Source organism: Sceloporus occidentalis, unplaced genomic scaffold, assembly GCF_023333645.1.
Source record: "Sceloporus occidentalis isolate IW3139 unplaced genomic scaffold, rSceOcc1.0.p SCAF_1, whole genome shotgun sequence".
NCBI lineage: Eukaryota > Metazoa > Chordata > Lepidosauria > Squamata > Phrynosomatidae > Sceloporus > Sceloporus occidentalis.
Window position 1 is genome coordinate 116,484,073 of NW_028316981.1, and position 21,671 is coordinate 116,505,743.

General features: G+C 43.0%; 1 protein-coding gene across 3 annotated transcripts in view; it reads left to right on the forward strand.

Moving 5' to 3' along the window:
• The window catches only part of HOOK2 (hook microtubule tethering protein 2), a 38,006-nt gene extending 18,802 nt beyond the window's left edge, over window positions 1-19,204 (forward strand). For all 3 annotated transcript variants that reach the window (XM_089532337.1, XM_089532346.1, XM_089532358.1), the window contains 12 exons: window positions 113-314; window positions 782-892; window positions 1,589-1,676; window positions 3,227-3,296; window positions 3,944-4,081; window positions 11,645-11,732; window positions 13,615-13,649; window positions 13,882-13,964; window positions 14,211-14,314; window positions 15,105-15,212; window positions 16,945-17,016; window positions 17,759-19,204. In XM_089532337.1, coding sequence (XP_089388463.1) covers window positions 113-314; window positions 782-892; window positions 1,589-1,676; window positions 3,227-3,296; window positions 3,944-4,081; window positions 11,645-11,732; window positions 13,615-13,649; window positions 13,882-13,964; window positions 14,211-14,314; window positions 15,105-15,212; window positions 16,945-17,016; window positions 17,759-17,932 — 1,273 coding nt within the window. In that variant the 3' untranslated portion in view covers window positions 17,933-19,204. The remainder of the gene's footprint in view (window positions 1-112; window positions 315-781; window positions 893-1,588; window positions 1,677-3,226; window positions 3,297-3,943; window positions 4,082-11,644; window positions 11,733-13,614; window positions 13,650-13,881; window positions 13,965-14,210; window positions 14,315-15,104; window positions 15,213-16,944; window positions 17,017-17,758) is intronic.
• The last annotated feature ends 2,467 nt before the right edge of the window (window positions 19,205-21,671 follow it).

A 21,671-nucleotide genomic window follows, 5' to 3' on the forward strand; every position in this document is an offset into this window, starting at 1 on the left:
TTACTTTGTTAAATTAAAAAATGGAGGAATGAGAGAAGATGAGAGTTGAAGCTGATCTGATGTAGAAAAGTTGCAATATTATTTTTATTCTTCTGCAACTTCTTCACTGCAGCCACTCATCAGACAGAGTGGGGCGGCTGGAGGCTATGGTGGATTCCTACAAGAAGAAGCTGGAAGATCTGGGTGACCTGCGGCGGCAGGTCCGGCTACTTGAGGAACGAAATACTGTTTATATGCAGCGCACTTGTGAGCTGGAGGAGGAGCTGCGACGTGCTAATGCTGTGCGTGCACAGCTGGAAGCACACAAAAGACAGGTGAGCTGAGGAGATGTTCAGACCATGCATGAGAAATTGGAGGTCCATCCAAGTGGATAAGAGCAGGGCAGTTGCAAGAAGACATTATTATAGTCTGATTTGAAGGTGCCCAAAAGACAGGTTAGACTAAAGCATCACTGGGCTAAGGTAATTGGTGGTAGCGTTGGTATCCAGACATAAACTCCAGCTTCAGAGTAGAAAACACAATAATGCAATTGGCCAAAGCTGAACTGGCAGTAGTATCTGTACTCTGGTTTAGTAGACAAAATTGTTGCTTTGAGTAGTCCTTTGGTCAGCCTCATTTTGGCCTGGAGGAATAGCTTGTGGTAAAAGCAGCATACCTAGTGTCAAGAGAAGTATCACTAATAGATGCAGAGCAAGGAGTTAGAGGTGAGGGGAAGAAAATGAGAACAGAGGGAGAGCTAGTCAATCAAAAGTACATCCACAAATGTATTTCATCCTTTCAGGTTCAGGAGCTCCACAGTAAGCATGTGGAGGAGTCCTTAAAGTCAGAGAAGTGGCAATTTGAGTTCAAGACCCTCAAGGAGAAGTTTGATGCGTTGATAAAAGAAAAAGAGGTAACGTGGGTCTCATTCTTGGGATGAGTGCCCCCCTTTGGCTTGTGGGATGAAGGTGTAATAACAAGAACAGGGAAATCTAAAAGGAATAGGAGTGAATGAATGAATGAATGAATAGACTTTCTTGCTTGGTATAAAAATGTATTATTATTATTATTATTATTATTATTATTATTATTATTATTATACTTTATTTATATAGCACTGTAGATTTACACAGGGCTGTACATACAAACAATAAAATCGATAAAAATGAAACCTGCCAATGGTGTACATTCTACAAAATACATATAAAACAATAGATAATAATACAAGATAGAATTAGATAAAAAATCAGACAACAAATTAAAAAGATCAAATATCAAATCAAACTGAGCTCTGTTTTGCTGCTTAGGAAGCTGTTATTCTGAGGCTTGCCCACCCAAGAGTAGACATTCATGTAAATGAGCTACATGTTGTATGCTTAGTGGGAGAATGTCAAAATGAGCAAGGTTTCTGTTCACTTCTGTTCAACCCACGTTGCTTTAGTCTGGTCCCATGCCCTTATCTCCGTGCTGTTGGAATATGTTGAATCCCTTCTCAAATTAGAATTTGGACTCCAGGCTGAAAAAGACTTTCCACCCTAGTGTTACAAATTGTGTTTGTGTGTGTATGTAGGGTTTTTCCCCCAGGCATAAAGCCTGAGTCTTTTCACAGAGGCTGATGGAAGAACGGGATGCCCTTCGAGAGGCCAATGAAGAACTGCGATGTGCTCAGGTGCAGCAGAAATTCCTTAACCAGGCAGGTGAGCTGGGTCAAAATTTCCAGTACTTGCCTTGGTTTTGTTTGTTTGTTTGTTTGTTTAATGCACCTTGGAGCAGGAGAATGCATGTCCCAGAGAGATTTACATAGAAAAGGGAACATTGTATTCATAAGAGATGGTCCTGTTCTGTCTGAAATGTAGACGATAGGAATGCACGTCAGGACCACCTTGGTTGTGGTACATTTAGGGTAGGGTACCATCTCCCATGAGAGGTAGCTAACCTCTTTTCTGAATCCCTAGATGTCACGTTTAGACATATGTTTTTTTTTTTTTATCAGAATGCTCCTTGATTCACTTTTGGTCTAGTTGATTTGAGTGCTGTGTTATTTTTTGTGATATTCTTGGTGTAATAGCTGATTTTGCTATTTTATTGGAATCCATGTTATACTTATTAGCTGCACTGAATGTTCCATGCAGAAGGATGCAATAAAAATACGTTGACAATAAATTCTTATTCGTAGGGGCTCAACAAATGGGCGGCTCAATGCCGCCTCTTTCAGCCCCAGAAGCAGGCCACAGCAACCACATGCTGCGGTCATAACCGCTGCACCATGGTGTTATGAATCTCCTTGTGCGCAGCACTGCTTGGGTGCTGCACATGAGGTACGCCATCCTGGCACACCCCGTGTAAAGATGGTGCCCTGGCGGAGGAAGAAGGGTTTGGAGTGTGTGAACACTCAGCCCTTCTTACCCCTAATACCCCTTCTATAGCTATGGGCAGAGATCTTGAGAACTTCTATGCTTTGTTAAGAGAGGTGGAACAGGAGGATTTTAGACTAGCAAGAATTCTAACTGATTACTTGCTAATTAGCTTACTTTCTGTTCACCGCTATGATCTTTGGAATAGCGGTATATAAATAAAACAAATTATTATTATTATTATTATTATTATTATTATTATTATTATTATTAGCATGTGATCTTATCTCCAAAAAGGCTTTGCCTGTAGCAATACTGGGAAACCTTTGTCCCTCTGGGTGTTTTGCACTATAACTCCTTTGCCTTTAGAAACAATGGCTGAGATATTGGAAGCTGAAATCTAAAATGATCTGGAGGTCAAAAGTGCTCACACTTGACCTACAGTCTATGTGTATATGCTCTTCCTCTGTTTATCATTAAACTGTCTGAATTAATCTAAAGAAGCCCCTGCATTATTGCTGACCATTACCTTATGTGTGTTCCCAGGCTATTAATATAAACCTGAGTGGCTTATCCCAGCCTGCATTCTTGCATTGCCTCCTCTTGCCATGGTGGGAGGCAACTAGCATTAAGCATAGCCTTCTTAATATAACATAAGCCACATAATTCCACACACATTGCTTCAATGTAAGGTAGAAACTGCCTAGACTTGACTGGGATATGTGACTTGGAAAGCTTCAATAATCTCTTCTTAGAGGGTTGCACTTCTAGTAAGGCAGTATTTGGGGACCATAGGCTCACTGTCCTTCTGTCTACAGTAACATTTGCCATCTTTGAGCAAGAAAGCCAGGAAAAAAATATTATCTTTTGTTCTCTCCTCCTCTCCATTGTAGATACCATGCTAGAAGAAATTCCTTCTCCTGTGGATAACTTGGCAGCTGAAATCATGCCAGCAGAACTCAAGTAAAGTTTAGTTTCTTGGGCATTTTGTACTAGAAGTGGGAAGACAAAAATGTGTAGTGTCTAACCTGGATCAGTGGCTTACTCTTCTTCATGGTTATATTGGCCTGTTTCCATCAGTGAAAGCTTTAAGCTACCATGGCCTAAAGATTCACATGAAGATTACAAAGTGATGTGGTTCCATCATTACTGATGTCTCTGATGCAGAGAAAAGAGGCAGGAATGGGGCAGGTGTTCCAGCCCCTCACCCCCACCCCATCTTATAGATGAAAAAAATGTCTGTTCCAAAGATGCCTTCAGCTTGTTTGCCCATGCAGCTACCCACAGCCTTATTTCTCACCGAAAAGGGCCTGGCATTTCCCTAGCCAGATTCACAGGTGAATGTTCCATATAATTACTGTTTTGAAGGGGTTGTGCTGAAAGAGATTTATCCAGATGTGGATTGCCCTGTTTCTGTAGGAGTGTGCCTTCAATGCAAATAGCTACTTTCTAGAGCACAGGAGCTAATTCTGCCTTTTAAGTATAGCTTGGAGGAGGAGCATTGAGCATGAGTTCCACAGAAACACCACATGCCTGATCAGTGGCCTTAGATAATAATGCTTTTCATTTGCCTTGCCTGACAATCCTAACATTCTGTTTCTTGTATCCAGGGAGACCATTGTGCGACTACAGCATGAGAACAAGTTGTTATGTGCGCAGGAGCAGTCATATCGCCAGCAGCAGATAGAGTTGCAGGAGCTGCTGGAAGAATCAAATCGCACCAAAAACCAGCTAGAGGCACAGCAAAGGTATCCAACAAATCTGGAAGCTTGACTTTATCATTTACTGTATGTATGTGATAATGGGGCTTCGAAGACCTGGTCTTTCTATTCTAAACCCTGGGGAAAAAAGGAAATGGAATTGGGAGCAAAAATGCCAGATAGTTACTTTGGCATAACTGACTGAGGTTTATTAAATTGATTATTTCTTGACCAAAATATTTTGCTCCTGCTTAAAACTAGTGGAACAATTTTTGACTGCTTGCCCATAGAGTGAAACCATGTCCATATATATATATCTTCAGTTCGTGTGTAATTGAGTTTAAGCACACTTTGACTGATCTAATACCAGCTTAAGATGAAGATTTGTTACTGATTTTCTGCTAGTTTGTCTATTATTAAATAGAGATGGGTGAGGCCCATCCATCTATGTGGACTGGCTTGAAAGTGAATCAAGGCATTTTCACACACAAGATGGAAATTAGAAAATGTACTATTTTGGGGACCATTTAAATTTAGTGTCATAACTCCCCACATAAAATGAAAGAAAAGTTGTTTGCAACTAAGTATGATGGACTTCCTCAGCTATAGAATCATCTGCAGCTTGAGTTTGTGAGTGCTTGCTGGTGTCTGTTATCTGGGGCTGCTTTGGGCTTCTTTGCATCTGAAGAAATTCACTCAAGTTTCACTGGATTTACTGCTGTTGTCAGTTTTGTGTGGCCAGGAAAAGTTCTGCAGGAATTTTCTGTTGGCTGCATAAACCTGTCAAAGGCAACCAGGGATCAAGGAGGCTAGGAACCCACCTCTGTTCTTGACTGTAAATACTTTCTAAATCTAAGAGCAGCTTTAGCAGACAGACTGTTTCTGGCTGCAGTAAACACTCATGTCAGGACATAGGGTTGACTTTAGGGATTCTCATGTAGCTTGGGTTTTAGAACATTCAGTTGGAGATTTTGGTACTTTTCAGCTGAGCACTGTGACTCCATGAAGACTGAATGCAAACTCTGCAAGCTTTGCTAGCATCTCTTATTTTTAATGGCTATTTCCTCCTTGAACCTCTTATTTGACACCATGATTATAATATTAATAGTAAGGTTTGTTTAGAGATTCAATTCACACATCAAGCCACATAGAACATGTTACACACCTTGTGTTTCCATCTGCATATCAGTAAGGAGCTCATCACTCACCTTTTTAATCCAGTTGAAACCTCCCAGGCTAGAGCCAGGACATGGGATAAAGGCAGGGATTATCACTCACTAAATTGCTGCCGAATCGCCAGCCATCATCAACCTGGGTCCCAGCCAGATCCCAGCTGTGCTCCGCCAGCACTTTTTAGAAGCTGGAAAGCTTCCAAGAGGCTTGAACTGGATTTAAAAGGTGAGTGATAAGTTCCTTATTCAGATTCCTTCCCTGCACTGTGGCAAACAAGACAAAGCTTTTTCCCAGCAGAGAGGGTCCTGTCCTCCTGTAATCTGGGTTTAGCTCCTCCTATTTGCTCCTGTAGGCAGGGACTATAAACAAAAGACCGGCCCCTATATAGGGAGGAGCTAGCCCCCCTGAGTCTCAGTCTTGTTCCTGCCTATGCTCTTAGCAGGATGTGTCTCTTCGAGCCAGCAAGGTTTTTCCTTCTCCGAAAGCGGTTTGAGAGTTTTCTTGGCCTTCCCTTCTCCTCTCTCCTGCCTTTCCCCCCTTCTTTGGTGGTGGCTATGGCAGAGGACCCCAAGAGCACTGGCTAAGGGTCATCCTTAGCTCAGGCGTCCCTAGCTCAGGGTCTGCCAGCTCAACAGAAGGAGCTGGCTTCAGAGAGAGACCCATTGGGATGGGTTTGCTGTTGCTCTGCAGCTTCTTCACTACTGCCACTCCAGTCCTTTTATTCTCTTCATTTCTCTTGCTGCCTTGGGAGCATGAAGAAGGACTTAACATGGCAAGGGCTCCCAGGATTGGAGAAAGGTCTTGGCTTTGCCAGTGACTCTCCCTCTCCTCCAAGCTGCCCCCTCTCATGGTGCGAGCACAGGAGATTTCTGCAAACAGCATTGCAGCACATGGGAGCCGTGGGAACAGATGGTGAGGGGTTTCCCCTCCATGTCTCTGTTTCTCCACATCACCTCTGCCCAGCCTGTTTAAGGCCAGGGATCAGTGAGGAAACTGGCCAGAAGTCATGGAAACTTCCCTCCTCAGCATCTCTGCCCAGCCAGAGTTCAGAGGACAGGCCAGCGAAAGCCATGGCAAAGGATTTCTCTGCATCACCTCTGCCCAGCCTGTTTAAGGCCAGGGATCAGTGAGGAAACTGGCCGGAAGTTATGGAAACTTCCCTTCTCAACATCGCTGCTCAGTCCATTTGGGGCCAGAGTACAGGGGACAGGCCAGCCAAAAGCCATGGCAAGGATTTTCTCTGCATCACCTCTGCACAGCCTGAAACAGGGCCAACGCCAGGGAGTCAAGCCAGCCAGAAGACACAGGATAAAGGGGCCAGGGGCCCTCTTTCTCTAGCCACCATATAACCGTTGCCAGATCTAATGCCCTCGCTCGGGGCAGGCATGGCCATGAAGCCTCTACCATGGCCATTGCAGGCACTATGCCTAGCATAAGGTTTGGGACTCTGCCAGGAGGGCAGATGGGGACATAAACCCTTGGTCTCCCCCTCCCTTCCCTTCTCTGGCCCCAATAGCACCCAGGACCCCAACAGGTGTGGGGGATCCTTTTGCAGACTGCGAAGCACATGGTGGTGTTGCCAGGGCTCCTGCACTTTCATTTTGAATTCTTATAATGTGATGGTGTGTAAGGAGGCAGAGGACTCCTCTTCTATGTTGTACAGCCGCATGGCTGTAGAGGAAGCTAGACTTGGCCCACCAGGAGCTGAAGCTTCCAACTCTAAAATGGTCTTTTTTGGCTGCCACAGACCATCCCACAATAAAGCACAATATGGCTTCATGTCCTCCACAGAGATAGCATGGCCTCTGCCACCCACTTCTAAACATAGGCTGGAGGGCCATCTATCGGTTATGCTTTGATTGAGAGTTCCTGCATGGCAGAATGGGGTTGGACTGGATGACCCTTGGGGTCTCTTCCAACCCAAGGATACTATGTGAGAGCACATGGATACAAATCCTCCTGTGTTCCCTCCCAAAAAATTACAACAACAAAAAGGGTTAAACCACTTGTGGATATCATGGGTGGAGAGTTCCCTTCACCCCCAATTGTGTTTGGCTGCCCCAAACTATGGCACTCTTGAGAGAGCAGCTTGAGCGCTTGGCCTCTCCTTTCCATCAGAGATTACCCTTTCTCAGGATACAGACATACCTCAGGTAAATGGGGGGCCATGTCTCACAGCAGCCCCTCTGCTCTTCCCAGCTACCTATGCAGGTGGGAAGGGAGTTGACGACCAAGCCAGCTTCTATCATGCAGCCAGGTTACTAAAGCCTGCCTGAGATAATAAGGGCTAAGCTTGTAAACCCCAGCTTGGAAGTTGGGGCTGTTTCAAACATAAATAAAACAAAGTGCCCTGTGAGTATCAGGGCTACACTACAGGCCATATGCAGCTATCTACCCATGTTTAGCAATGCTCTTCAGTCACTGCTAACCCAGGAGCAGTTTCCTCAGTGCCTGGAAGAGGCTACTGCCCAGGCAGCCTCCCTTGATGGGGCAAATAAAGGAGGGGAGAGCCCCCAGACCAACAGGTCTGGGGGGTTCAGATTTACAAGAGATACTGGTTAACTTTTTCTGGTGTTCATTTTATTACTGTTAGCCCATGATGTTTGAGTTGTGCTGTTTCTGCTCACCCCCCTATCCTTTTTCCAGGCCAGAGAAGATGCCTGGAAACTAATTCAACAAGGGAAGGGGCTAGCCATAAGCCAACATGATGATTTTTCTTCCTTCCTCATGGGCCTCCATCTCTGTCTCCATTGGGGCCAGAGCCCCTTTTGCTTTTGCTGGAACAGCCTAAGACATAAGATGAGCACATGGTTCTACCTCCTTTGTGCAAACTGTTATCAGCCATAGCACTTCTCATTAAGAGCATAAGCTTTAACAATTCAGATTCATTTAAATGCTAATAGACAGGGTGACTCAAGCATGGAGAAGGCCTCTGGTCACTCAGCAGACCTCTAATGCTTACATGCATTGAGGATCTTTGGTAAAACATTTCATATGAGGTGATAGATATATTAGATTAAGGTGACCAACCAAGCTCCACTTTATTGTCATAAGGGTTATGTTCCTGTTATAAAACACAGGGAACCTCAGTCAGCTAGCCTCAGGAGAGGTGGCTTCCCTTGCCTTCCCTTCTTTCTTGGAGAGATGTCTGTTAAAAGGAAGAAACTAAAAAAATACAGTTTCTTCCATGAGATGGTTCTCACTAATACAGGGGGTTAAGAAAAACTCTTATCAAAAACAAACAGACAAACAGACTCCTCTCCATGGGGGGAGAAACCCCCCCTTCCTCCATGAGTGTTTTAAAACAATATAGTCAGTTTTTTCTGCTAAGAGGTTGCTTCAAATCCTATTCAGACATCCTACAGAGCCCTGAGGAGTCTGCCACTAAGACCACAATTGCCTCTTACCTTGTCTAGATAGTTACATTTTAAATAAGAATGCCTGCTGATGGGCTTGCCATTCAACTGCTTCCTGACTTGGATAGGCCTATTGTACAAGGTCTATCTTGCATATGATTAATTGGGCTCAAGGCCATGAAGGTTCATGCTGCCAATCTCTTTCTTTTAGTGGTCTCAGGAAGCTACAAAATTCCTTTGCATATTGCTGGGCATGCTTTGATTGTGATTTCCTGCATGGCAGGGGGTTGGACTTGATGGTCCTTGTGGTCTCATCCAACTACATGATTCTATGGTTTTATGGTTATAAGATTAGCTGCTGTGTGGGTGAGTGTCTTATCCCTGGCTGGGTTTCATGCCAAGGTCTGGCCCAAACAACACCATTGTCCACTGCCTTCTGAGGCTGGGAAAATGGACTTCCCAGTGCCTATGCCTTGTTTTTCTGCTAGCACAGCTTGTAATATATATATATATTCCAAAAAACAAACAAACTGTGATTTTACTATTTTATACAGGAGACTCTGTTTTACTATGCCATTATATTTTCTGTGACTTCAACTTCCATGGATCTGGTATCCATGCAAAGTGCTAAATCCAACTCCAGTACATATCGAGGGCCCACTATACTATTTAAAATTTAGGTTTGTGTTCCTTGACAGATCCTTTTTGTGGAGAAGATTCTCTCCTCAAAATTAGATACCAGAGGGCTATCCTTGCCAAGCCCTCTGTTCCCATTTCGTGACTCCTTAATCAGCAGTTCATTCAGCCGGGAGACCCCTCAGCCTTCATACAGGATGATGATAGCCTACTACATGGAGTTGGGGTGATTTTTGAAGCCTCTAGACTAGTTCATCCTCAGATGAAATCAGACTTAATTCTGACCACATGCCCTGTTAACACAGAGTGCATCTATGCTTCTGCATGGATTCACCAATGTCTGTGAGATAAAGGTTAATCCAGTGTCTTCTTTGCCTAACCATGGGATTAGTCTTATTTTACACAGGTTCACAGATGTTCCAGTAAAGAACTGCACATTGTTTTAAATTTTAATTGGAGGTCAGACATTATCATTCCTCTTTCAGAGTGCTAAGTCTTAATTGCTACAGGTGAAATCACCTTAATATCACCTTCATTACTATAACCAGTTGACAAGGTGATCAGAGATAGGCTGGAAGCTGCCATAGGTCCAGATTAGATCAGGTTCTATTCTGATTGATCTCATAATCCACCGCTTAGACAAGTTCTCATCAACTGCTTCAGGTTTTCAGTGGCTGACCTGCTATAGTCCATCCAAGATGACATTAAGAAGAGACTTGACCCAACATGGTTATAAGGCAGGTGTCTGCCATCACGTCGGTTCTGCTCCATACGAGAGCAGCTAGAATGGCGGTCATCCTCACATTAATGGCTATTGAGGGGAGTTTCCAACAGGGCCAGCCCACCAGACATCGTTTTCCAGCTTGGGGTGTGAACACGGTCTTAAAGGCGCTGACGGTTGGGCCGATCAAGTCCCTTCGGGAGGCCTTCCTCAAACACCTCTCCCTCAAGGTCATCTTCCTCACGGCCATTCCCTCCGCCAGATGGGTGTCAGAGCTGGGGCCCTGTCGGTACGTAATGACTTGTATATTTTAGGCCGGTCTCAGTGTGCCTTCGTCCAGATCCTACCTTCGTGCCTAGGGTGAACTCAGCCTTTCAGGTGTCACAGGACATTCTCCTGCCTTCATTCTGCCCCAGTCCTAAGAAGGAATTGGAAAAGACCTGGCACACATTGGCTGTGCGCAGAACCCTCAAAATCTACATCAAGAGGACTTCAACCTTAAGGTCATCTGAAATGTTGTTCGTTTCCTTTTTTCCAGGCTCTTTGGGATACAAGTTATCTGCCTCAACTCGGTGGATCAGGTCTTGTATTCAAGAGAGCTACCAAACTCTTGATCTCTCTCCACCCGAGGGGGTGATGGCGCACTCAACCAGGAGTGCATCTACCTCTGCGGCCCTGGCCACTAGCGCCTCCCTGTCAGACATTGCAGGGCGGCCACATGTAAGTCGCCTTCAACCTTCACAAGACATTGCAAACTGGACATGTCTCAGTCCGCTGTGGCGTCATTTGGAAAGAGGGTCCTCCAACAGATTGTGTCGGGGCCCACAGTCTTCTAGCAGCACCTCCCTCCCAGTTCGAGAGGGCTTTTGTAAATCCCAGATTACAGGAGGACAGGACCCTCTCTGCTGGGAAAAGGAACGTTGGGTACTTAACGTGACACGTTCATTTCCTGCTGAGAAGGGTCCTGGCATCCTGGCCACCCGGGTGCTGCCTGCGGCCTCCGACCCTGCCTGCCTGTTGGTGGACCTGCCTTGTTGTTCTTCTTGTTGCTGGATTGGTTTTCTGAGTTCTTGTTTGTTCTTGGACTAGTTTTTTCTAAGGTGTTCTAGTTAACCCTTAGCTGATGTTACTAAAGTTCAGTTCCTTGATTTACCTTGCTACTCACTTGGCTTGTTATTGACTGAGACTCAGGGGGGCTAGCTCCTCCCTATATAGGGGCCAGTCTTTTGTTTATAGTCCCTGCCTACAGGAGCAAATAGGAGGAGCTAAACCCAGATTACAGGATGCCAGGACCCTTCTCTGCAGGAAATGAACGTGTCACGGTAAGTACCCAACGTTCCTATCTATAAACATTACCTGTGGAAGAGAAGGTCTATAGAGCTGCTGTCTGCCCCAATATATTTAAACAAGAAAGGGTTGTCAGGGAATTGATTAACTGATTGACAGTGTGTTCTTTTGCATACCTCCCCAGATGTAAATCCCACTATGTTCAATGGGCATATTTGCAGCAGCTTTATGATGCACTCTTAATGTTTATTTTCCTAGAGGTAAACACTCTTGAATGAAATGGAAGAGACTTTTACATAGATAAGTATAGCATTAGCCTGTTGTTATAATCCCAGCATTTTACTGCTAGATATGATGTATATTCATAACGTTGAGGGGGAATTGTCACTGATTGGATGTGTCTCTTTTTTGTTTAATTTGTTTGATCTCTTTATCTAGGCTGAACCTGCAACAGATCTCTGAGCTCAAAGCCCAAGTGGAGGAACTCCAGCGGGCTCTCCAGGAGCAAGGAAGCAAGGCAGAAGATGTGAGTCTCCTTAAAAATGGGCTTTAGGAAGCCTTGTGATAGGGTTTGTGGGCCCAATCTGTGCTTGGCTATTTCTGTGCTGCACCCATTTCACTTGGGATTACGTGTTCTGAAAAATTCAGTTAGCTTCAGGCTGAAAGAGAGAAGAGCAAAGTTAACCATGTGGACTTGACAAAGTGCTTATAATGTAGATGGTAAGAGATTTTTTTAAGATGATAGAACTATGGTGGCAAACAATTCACACAACAAAAACCGGGGAGCTGTGAGTCCAAGCTTGGAGCAGGCATGCTGGACAAAGAGTTGCTGTTTGACTAAAGAATTATTTGTCCAAAGACTGTGTAGTGTGATTTTAGCTCTAGTTAAAACCCTTGTGTCCTTTTCTCCAGTGGCTTGCTCTGAAACTCTCCATGATCTCCTAACATCTTGTCTCCTGCTCTAGTCTCACTTTCTAACAGCCCTCTCTTTCTCCCCTTTGACTTGCTGGCTGTCCTGTCCAGGCCATTGTAAGTACCTTCACATTCTGTGTTGCTACGCCCATCAGTGTTGCGGACTCACTGTTGCTTCTCTTTTTTGTCAGTCTTGTACCCTGGTGCATCAAGGAAGGATCATCATTCTGAGTTCATATGCCCATTTCTGAAATACAGAGTAGCACAAGGCATTAGGCACATAGACCACTTCTGAATTTCTCTGATGAATAGGCAGTTTGGCATCTCCCAGAGGGTTGTTGTCTGCTGGGATTAATCGAAAAGAGTGGGTCTTAAGTGAAGCCATAGTTGTTTTAACAGCTACAACTCCCAGAATCTCTACAGCAGGGCTAGGGACCATGTCTCTACTCTGTGCCTGCCTGATGGGCTGCACTGGTTCATTTTGGTGCACCCAAAGTGACATGCTGTCACTACCAGTCATGATTTTGGCTGATTTTTAAACAATTTTAAAGATTTCTTTTGTGTGTTTGGGTGCCTTTGGACAGCAAAGAGTAGCAAACCACTGTGGTTTGGGAACATTTTGAGTAGTTTATGGGCAAAAATCAGTCTAAAATCAGCTGAATTTTAAAAAATACAACAACAGAACAATTAGTCTGGGAACTATGGGGGAGCTCTGGGGCTGCAGTTGGAGTCTCAGAGGCCACACTTTGCCAATCATGCCTTACAGGCTGCCGGAGGCTTACTGGAAATTGAGGACACAAAAGAGTGATTTCCCAAACTGTGGTAATATGATGCTGAATGCAAAGGAACTTAAGTCAGGACCTCAAACATAGCCAACAAGGCTGTGTCCTAGGCCCCCAAGGGTTCTGCAGCCTACACTAAAAGTAATCCGCATACCATGAGCTGGGGACACTATCAAATTCAGCTTTTCTTGGTTCAGAATTTTGATTTCTCTCTGCATGGTTGCCTATTCTTAGACTTGGGTAAAAGAGGTATGGGGAAGACCCTATCTTTAAAAGGGGAGGAACAGAAATGAGTTTGTTAAGTCTGCATTCTTGCAAGTTTTGCCACTCAAGCTACCCAGCTTATTGGCTGCAATGTAAATACACTAGATTTAAGTAGGGATTTGATCTGATCCAGTGAGGCTCTTATGTTCAAGCTCAAGATGCCAGATGTGGACTAAAATGTTGAAATCCAAATGATCAGCAGACCCACTTGGACCACTGCAAGCGTATAGTAGATTGAAGCTTGAGTGCAGGTTTTTAGATTGTTTGTGTGTATTCCCAGTGAAGCTCCAAATGTTTTATTGTCTGAGCAGAGTGCTGGCTTGCTCTAGTGGCCAAGCAACACATCGTGGATTGTTTCCTGCCTTAGCTAATGAGTTAAACCGCATAAGTTGAGTAACACAGCAGAACAATTACATAAATAAACACTAAGTAGGCATTTTCTCTTTTCAGTCCTCTCTGCTAAAAAAGAAGCTGGAGGAGCACTTGTAAGTAGTTCCATTCAGTCTCTGGGGCATAGTTGTAATGTGGGTTCTGCTAACTTAAACTGCAAGAGGGTTGTCCCACCATGTGTCTTTTATGCATTCTAGCTGTGCTTTTTGCATTACATTATTGTTGTTTTTTCATGTTTCTACATCAATGCTTTGGCCCCACACTCTTTGAACCACTGGCTCTTCAAGCCAGCCATATGCTTAATTCCCATGTTCTTTCTCTGGCCAGAGAGAAATTGCACGAGGCCCATGCAGAGCTTCAAAAGAAGAAGGAGTGCCTTGATGAACTAGAGCCCAAAGTAGACAGCAACAGTAAGTGGTTAGATCTGGTCCATTGTTATATTCCCAGATACATAGCTCAGTCTTTCCTGAAAGGGAGATGGCTTGATACTGGAATGGGGCTCTGGGCTGGTCTGCCTATAAATCAAGAGATCTCCCAGATCTTAGATTCTTTGAGTAAATTGACTTTTCTCCACCTTACCCCCTTTCCCTCTCATTTTCATTTCCTATCCATCCAAATTTGGGATTTTGTGCAACACATTCCTGCCTTTGCAACAGCTGCCAAGAAAATTGATGAACTGCAGCAGTCTTTGAAGAAGAAGGATGAAGACATGAGAGCCATGGAGGAGCGATACAAGCGCTACATGGACAAGGCCTGCACAGTAAACAGATTCTTTATACTGTATTGTGTCACTGTATTTGCTGACAGCCTTTAGAGCAATGGTACTCTCCTGGGGTCTGTGATTCAGTCAAGAATGCTCTAGGCCAGAGGTGGCACGCATGCCAGAGGTGGCACTCAGAGCCCTCTCTGTGGGCACATGTGCCATTGGCCCAGCACAGAGTTTGCCAGAGTTTGTTACTAGAAAGCCAGAGGGACATGGCACTTTGCAATAAATAAGTGGGTTTTGGGTTACAGTTTGGGCACTCGGCCTCTAAAAGGTTCACCATCATTGCTCTAGTCCTCTGTCATGACCAAGTGGCCAGTGTCATCAGAGAGCCTGGTAATTGGAAACCATGTCCTATAAGGAACAACTTAGGGAGCTGGGGATGTTTAGCCTGGAGAAGAGAAGGTTAAGTGGTGATATGATAGCCCTGTTTAAATATTTGAAGGGATGTCATATTGAGAAGGGAATAGGCTTGTTTTCTGCTGCTCCAGTGAACAGGACCTGGAACAATGGATGCAAGCTACAGGAAAAGAGATTCCACCTCAACATTAGGACGAACCTCCTGACAGTAATGGCTGTTTGACAGTGGAACACACTCCCTCGGAGTGTGGTGGAGTCTCCTTCCTTGGAGGTCTTTAAATAGAGGCTGGATGGCCATCTGTCGGGGATGCCTTGACTGAGAGTTCCTGCATGGCAGGGGGTTGGACTGGATGGCCCTTGTGGTCTCCTCCAACTCTACGATTCTATGATTCTATGAATTGTCAAAGTTGTCTGTAATTTTACACAGGTCATTAAAAAGCTGGATCCCAAGCAACAGCCTCATGTAGTTCCTCTGGAGATTCAGGCTTTGAAAAACCAGCTGCAAGAGAAAGATAAGAAAATAAGCCACCTTGAGGTGAGATTCTTTTTTGCTGATAAGGACAAGGGCCATGACCTCTCTTGCACTTTGGGTTTTTTTTTTCTTTCTTTTTTTCCTTTTGCGTGAAGCCTAACATCAGGCTGTTTCTTAAATGCCTAGGATGTCTGATAAATCAGAAGTTTATTGATCTTCTAATAATGCAGTGTATTTATTGTCTTGTATGTGGCCTGACTGTGGATAGCACAATCTCTCATCTGCTTTTCATTCCACTGAACCCAGATGAAGGACCATGGAATTTTATGGCCAAAATTAAGGGCCAGATTTTCATGTAGTCTCATCAGCCTTTACAAAGCTGAAACCAGAGTAGAGTGGAATTAATTGTAAACTGTTCATATACCCTTCAGACACTTATAAAGTGGTAGGGAATGAGGTAAGAAGTGGAAATTTGCCATTTTCCTCTGTCCTGAAGAATAAAAGAATCCCATTTCCCTGCAGCACTTTAAAAAAAATAATACTTTTTGATGGATTGTAGGTTTTGATGGATGGTAGGTTTTCAGATTAACAAGAGTATAAGCAGTGCAACCCTCTATAATCCAATATGGACACCTTGGCCACCATGCAGAGGTTCTTACCTTCTATATTGTTAAATTCTTTTACATGACTATCTTGCTCTTCACAGTTTTCCTCTTAGCAGCCCATCTAGTTTATCTTCAACATTGCTTTCATTTGGGATTTACCTTATAGACCAGGGGTGGCAAAATGAAGCCTGTGGATCACATGTGGCCCTTGGGATCCCCTCCCCTGACCCCTATTTTTTAATCAGTCTCCCCCTCCCAAATTGACTAAAATCTTCCAAATCCACCTTAAAATGTAGTAGTTTGCTTCCGCTGACCCCCACCCCCAACATGAGGCAGGCAGACTTAACATCCACACACCACCTAAGTATTCTTAGTACTGGGATTTTAAGATATTTATATGGGAGAATAAGCAGGCCCTCTTAATCTTTTAGGCTGTTTATTATAGACAATCATAGATACACATGCATATGCAAAAAGTTAATGTCACCATTTTGTTTGCTCTTGAAAGGATGGGTCCATCTTGGACAAGAGAGCCTGGGGGCTTCCAGAGGTCCCCAGTGCTTTGGAGCTGGGCAACATTGAAACAGGTGTAGTTCCTCACCCCCATGTCTTTTGACTGAGGGATTGAGGGCCCTTTGTCATTTGTCAGATAATCTGTATTCTGTTTAGGATTCCTTTATCACCACCTGGCCAGGTTCAGGGGCTGCACCTGAGCAGAGATGGGTTGGAGGATGGGAAATTATTTCATCTCCTGAGCCTAGATTTTATTTCTTGAACTGAGAGGCACAGTGGAGCAGCTTTTATGGACTGAAATTTCTTTGGGGATTTAAATTCCTATCACTATTCCTTTGAACTTTAAGATTGTGTCTCTTATTTAAGGATCTCAATTAGGGCAATACATTTTAAGTAGCTCATCAGATTCCATACTTACAATAAATATTTCCCTCCATTTTTTTAATTTCTGATTTCTAATTTTTTTTTTTAATATGCTGCAGAACAAAATTGGGTAGCAGAAAAAAGTCTTTACATTCTCATTTGGAGTACTCAGTTTGATAACTAAATAATAATATGTTTTATAATACTCAGTTCCCGCTTTTTAAACGTCATCTCTATTTTTTAGTAGACCTGATTTTTTTTTTTTTTGCAGTACTAAAGTGATCTTTCCATTATTGCCTTGCCATTTTTTTTAGTCTGATTTTGAGAAGACGAAATCTCAGCAGGAGCAAGAAGAAAAGCTCATAATCACTGCCTGGTATAATATGGTAAGTTGAAATTGGTCTTGAAATCATTGTAGAGAAAGAGGGTGAACAGTGCACATTACTTGGCAATAGAATTCAGGCTACAGGCATGTATTGGCAATACACTTTGGACAGATAAACAGCCTTACAGTTCTACACATGGACTTCAATATATAAAGAATTAAATGTTCTAAGAATCTTGCTCTTTTTGAGTGCCTAATTCCAGCTGTGATTGTTGATATATATTTTCAATCATTTGGCCAGAAATGGGGGATCCTTTGGCCCTCCAGGTGCTTCGGCCTATAATTCCTACCCAACATTGCCAGTGGTAAGCAATTGTGGGCACTGTAGTCCAAAACTCTTGGAGGGCCAAAGTTTCCCCTTTCTTAGAAAATTCTTCTGAATGTGCTTCACAGAGCTTCTGCTGCTGAGAATTAATGCTTGTATGCACTAAATATTGTCCTCCCTGTCTTCTATATGTTCAGCTAACATTAGCTTGACTATGCAAAATAGGTGCATGTGTACTTAATAGCTTGCAATATACAGTGTTATGTGTTGTTGCACATGCTACTTTAAGCAGCACTAAATAGTGCAGAATACTGCACAATGGTTTCACTTTACCTTTCTCTTCATGCAGAATTTTTAAACTTCTGGCACACAGTTCATATAGTCAAGATTATAGCCTTGTGAAGGGATAATGTTGGTGAAGAACCATCATCCCTGGGTCTGAAGACACAAGTCAAAATCCTTTGCTTGTCTCCTATAGGGCCTGGCATTGCACCAACGAGCGACTGAAGAGCGATCATCCACCCCTGCAACAGTCCAGTCCTTCTTGGCCCAGCAACGATTAGCCACTAATACTCGGCGGGGCCACCTTAGCCGAGCTCAACCTTTGCTGCTTCGATATGTTGGAACAGACAAGCCTTCTCAGTTGTTATGATCTGGAAAAGCTGTCTAGTGAATGATTTCTGGGTGCAGTATATCTGAGGGGAGTGAAATCTGACCTCCTGCTTTCCATGCAATGGTACCTCTTTGGGAACTCCAGTTTCCATTTGTGTTGTTGACATTAAATTTTTAATTGCACAAGGTTCTTCCTGTGCCAAGCCACAGTGCTCTTGTTTGACAGGATTCTTTGGCAGAAAGGAGTTGGATCTTCTCTTATGGATGTAGACTTATCTGTTATATTTTCCTCAACAGCTGGGAACTGTCACAAAGGCAAAGATCCTGCTTGATGGAAAGATACCCTCATACCACCATTCCTTATTTGTCCCTTTTAAATTCTGGTGTTTATGTCACTTCTGTTCATACCATGTTAAACTATCCCTCCCCTAGGACTCTCATCTTGATATGGGATATCCACGTGGGGTATGGGGCTCTATTTCTTCCATTGCCATTCATATTTTCTGTTGGAGCAGTGAGAGTATTAGCATCTTTCAGGTTTATTTTTAACAGGGCTTGGAAATTTTATTCTTGTGGATTGCAACTCCTTGGAATCCTCACCCAGCCATAAGCCATGCTGCCTGGGGGATTCTGAGAGTTGTAGTCCAATAATAATTTTTCCAAACCTTGCTTTGTGGTACTGAATGTAGAAGGATGAGGTAGCTGCTTTGATCTTGGTCTTGTGAATGGAATTTGACTCCCTTAAATAAGAGTTGCATCTCTACCTGAGCCACCTCTGCCTACCCATGACCACTTCAGTGCCCGAGGCACATCTGACATAGCTTTGCTGGGTGGCTTATGACTTCCTTCTAAGAAGGGACTTGGCTTTTGTGCAAAAAAAAATCAAAACCCTCTCTGTCTGAACACTAAACTAGCATTAGATTTAAGGGAATGGGAAAGAACCTGCAGTCCTGTCCATTAACAACTGGTGTGCACAACTTTACTGTCTTCACAGCAATAGTTAGTCTGGTGCTTTTAAAAAAGTGTTACTGTTTCTGCCATTGATGGTTTATTTTTCCTCCTTGGATCATATTCCCATTCTGGGAAGAATTAAAGATGCAGTATCCTTTTAAAAATTTGTTCTTTAAAGTTTGGTTTTTAGTAAGATCATAGTTTTAATGCTGTAAATGATATGTTTTGTAAAGCTTTCTTGTTCATCCAGGCAGATGTCTCTGCCTCTTTATTTTTCTATCGGACAGAAACCTGGCATAAAGTGATGCAGGGAGAGATGTCTGTAGAATCTTTACACTACAAATAAAAGACTATAACATTTTTCGTATCATTTTATTCATCTAGTGAGAATGCTTTGGGAATGTCTTACTCTGCGGTCTTAATTTCTTGCACTGACATTTGGAATAGTTGGACTTTTTTATGTTTGAGGTGGGATTTCTTTCCCATCACCTCTTATATATGTTGTACACTTCCCGCTAGGGCTGAGTACATTATATGATTTTTTTTTTAATTTCAGTCTGCAGCCAACATTTGCTACTGCCAATAAAAATTCCTAATAGTGGCTCTTTTACTGGTTACTAGCATTTAAATTTCTTGCAGTACAGGATGAATCCAGACATTAAGATTGTCCTGTAGTAGTAGCAGCAGCTAGCTAAATTCAGTGGGCCCTTGGTATTCACTGTGTTTGGTTCCACAACCCCCAAGAATACCAAAATCCATGGATGATCAAATCCTGTTATATACATATAGCAGTAGAATGGTGTCCCTTATATAAAATGACAAAATCAAGGTTTGCTTTTTGGAATTTTTGTTTTGGAATATTTTCAAGCTATGGATGATTGAAGAGGTCTGACTGTACTGTTACAAAGACTGCTAACTCCTTCAAAGAAATTTGCAACAAAACCAGGTCTATTCAACCAATGGTTGCTGATGTCCAGTATTAATAGGGCAACTAATCTTCTCTGTGATTTCATTCAAACTTTAGAGGAGTTAAGCTAAATACTGAAACTGTTTTGGAAATAGCGCTGTTCAAGTTTAGATGATAAATAAAAGAGGAATAACCAACTGACTGATGTCAGAGCCACTGGTTTCCACTCACTCCACTGGAGATTGTGCTTGATGCAAAAACTTGAGAGAAGAAACATGGAGCAACTGCTGTGATACCAAAATGACAGCTGAATATAGAATCATAGAGTAGTTTGAAGAAACCACCAGGGCCATCCAGTCCAACACCCTGCCATATAGGAATACACAATCAAAAGCCCTGTCAGATGGCCATCCAGCTTATTTAAAAACCTTCAAAGAAGTAGACACCACCACACTCTGAGGCAGCATGTTTCACTGTCAAACAGCTCTTGCCATCAGGAAGTTCTTCCTAATGTTTTCCTGTAGTTTAAAAATGAACCACCTGTGGGGTCCTTTCCCAAAATTGGAATATAAATGCCCTCCATAAGGAGTTTATTAATCTGCTATTGCACCAGGAGGAAACACTAACTTCAGTTTGACTTTTTGTTTTAATATCACATGTCAACTTGACAGGCTGGAATGAGATCAGAGGAAAGTAGCAGCCCTGATATTGGGGGATAGCCTATGCAAAGTCTGGCACAGTGTCAAGTACCTTTAGAAAAAAATGTCTCTGAAGGGTTTGGGTATTGAAGAGTTAGTGGGTTGGAGTGTAAGAGGGAAGTATAGGAATCTTTCCTCATTTAAATTAAAATAACCATTGCGAAATATCACCTCTGCCCTTCCATTAAAGAGACCTGGCTTTAAGGTACAAATCAGTACCAACCATTTGTGAGCTGTTTTCATTCTTATGGTAACCAGAATTAGGGATTTTGTGTTCTCGTGTTATAAAATCTGTGCAACTTCTGCAGACAGCCAGTGCTCAGAAGCTCTGGCAAGGAGTGGATGCCACCTGGTGTGCTCTGCACCCTTTCAGTGAACCTGCTGCTTTCGAGTATGTTGGAGTATGTTGCTCTGTTCCCACTCATGACTTAAGCAACTACACTAGCCATCAGATCATCTGCACATAGAACAAGGTATTCCAAAATCTAGTTTTATCAGGAAAAAATGCTTATATTTTATTTAAAAGTAAAATCAACAGCTTTAGGAAGCACTGTCTTGTTTGTTCTGGACTGCATACATTGGAATGGCAGCTCATAATTCTTCACCATTGACTGCTGGCTAGGGCTGGTAAAAGCTGTAGGTAAAAGGCATATCTAAAAGCACACTGTTGCTCACTCTCTTATAAACTGTACAGAAGAAACTTTTTCTCCCTGTCCTATGGTAGTGAAACTCAGGATAATACATAGCATGTGATTAGTTCATGAAATGCACTGCACCAAGATATCTTGCTGTTTTGCACTGCTTTGAAAATAAGATTACAGAAATTTATAGAATAAATATAGCAGTAAATACTATAGAGAAAAGAGAAATTAAGCATCACAGCTATCCTCAGGGGTAGTATACTACTAAATAACTAATTGCCAGGGAAGGCTATTTTCTTCTTATTTATGTTCTAGAAGTACTGGATCAACTGCTGTTGGGAAAAGGATGGTGAATCTTTGGACTGATCCAGGCAAGCTAAATTTTTTTCCTAGTAGAATTCAGTCTACAGAACTGTATGATTAGGCAGATATACAGACATACCTCATTTAACAAAGCCTCTGAGAGCAAAGATTCTTTTTACAAAGACTTATTATATATACATGCCCACCTTTTTTCCTTGACCTAAATGGAAGCTTTTGAGCAGCATAGAGGGAGTGAAAGGACAGGCCCAACGCCATCGG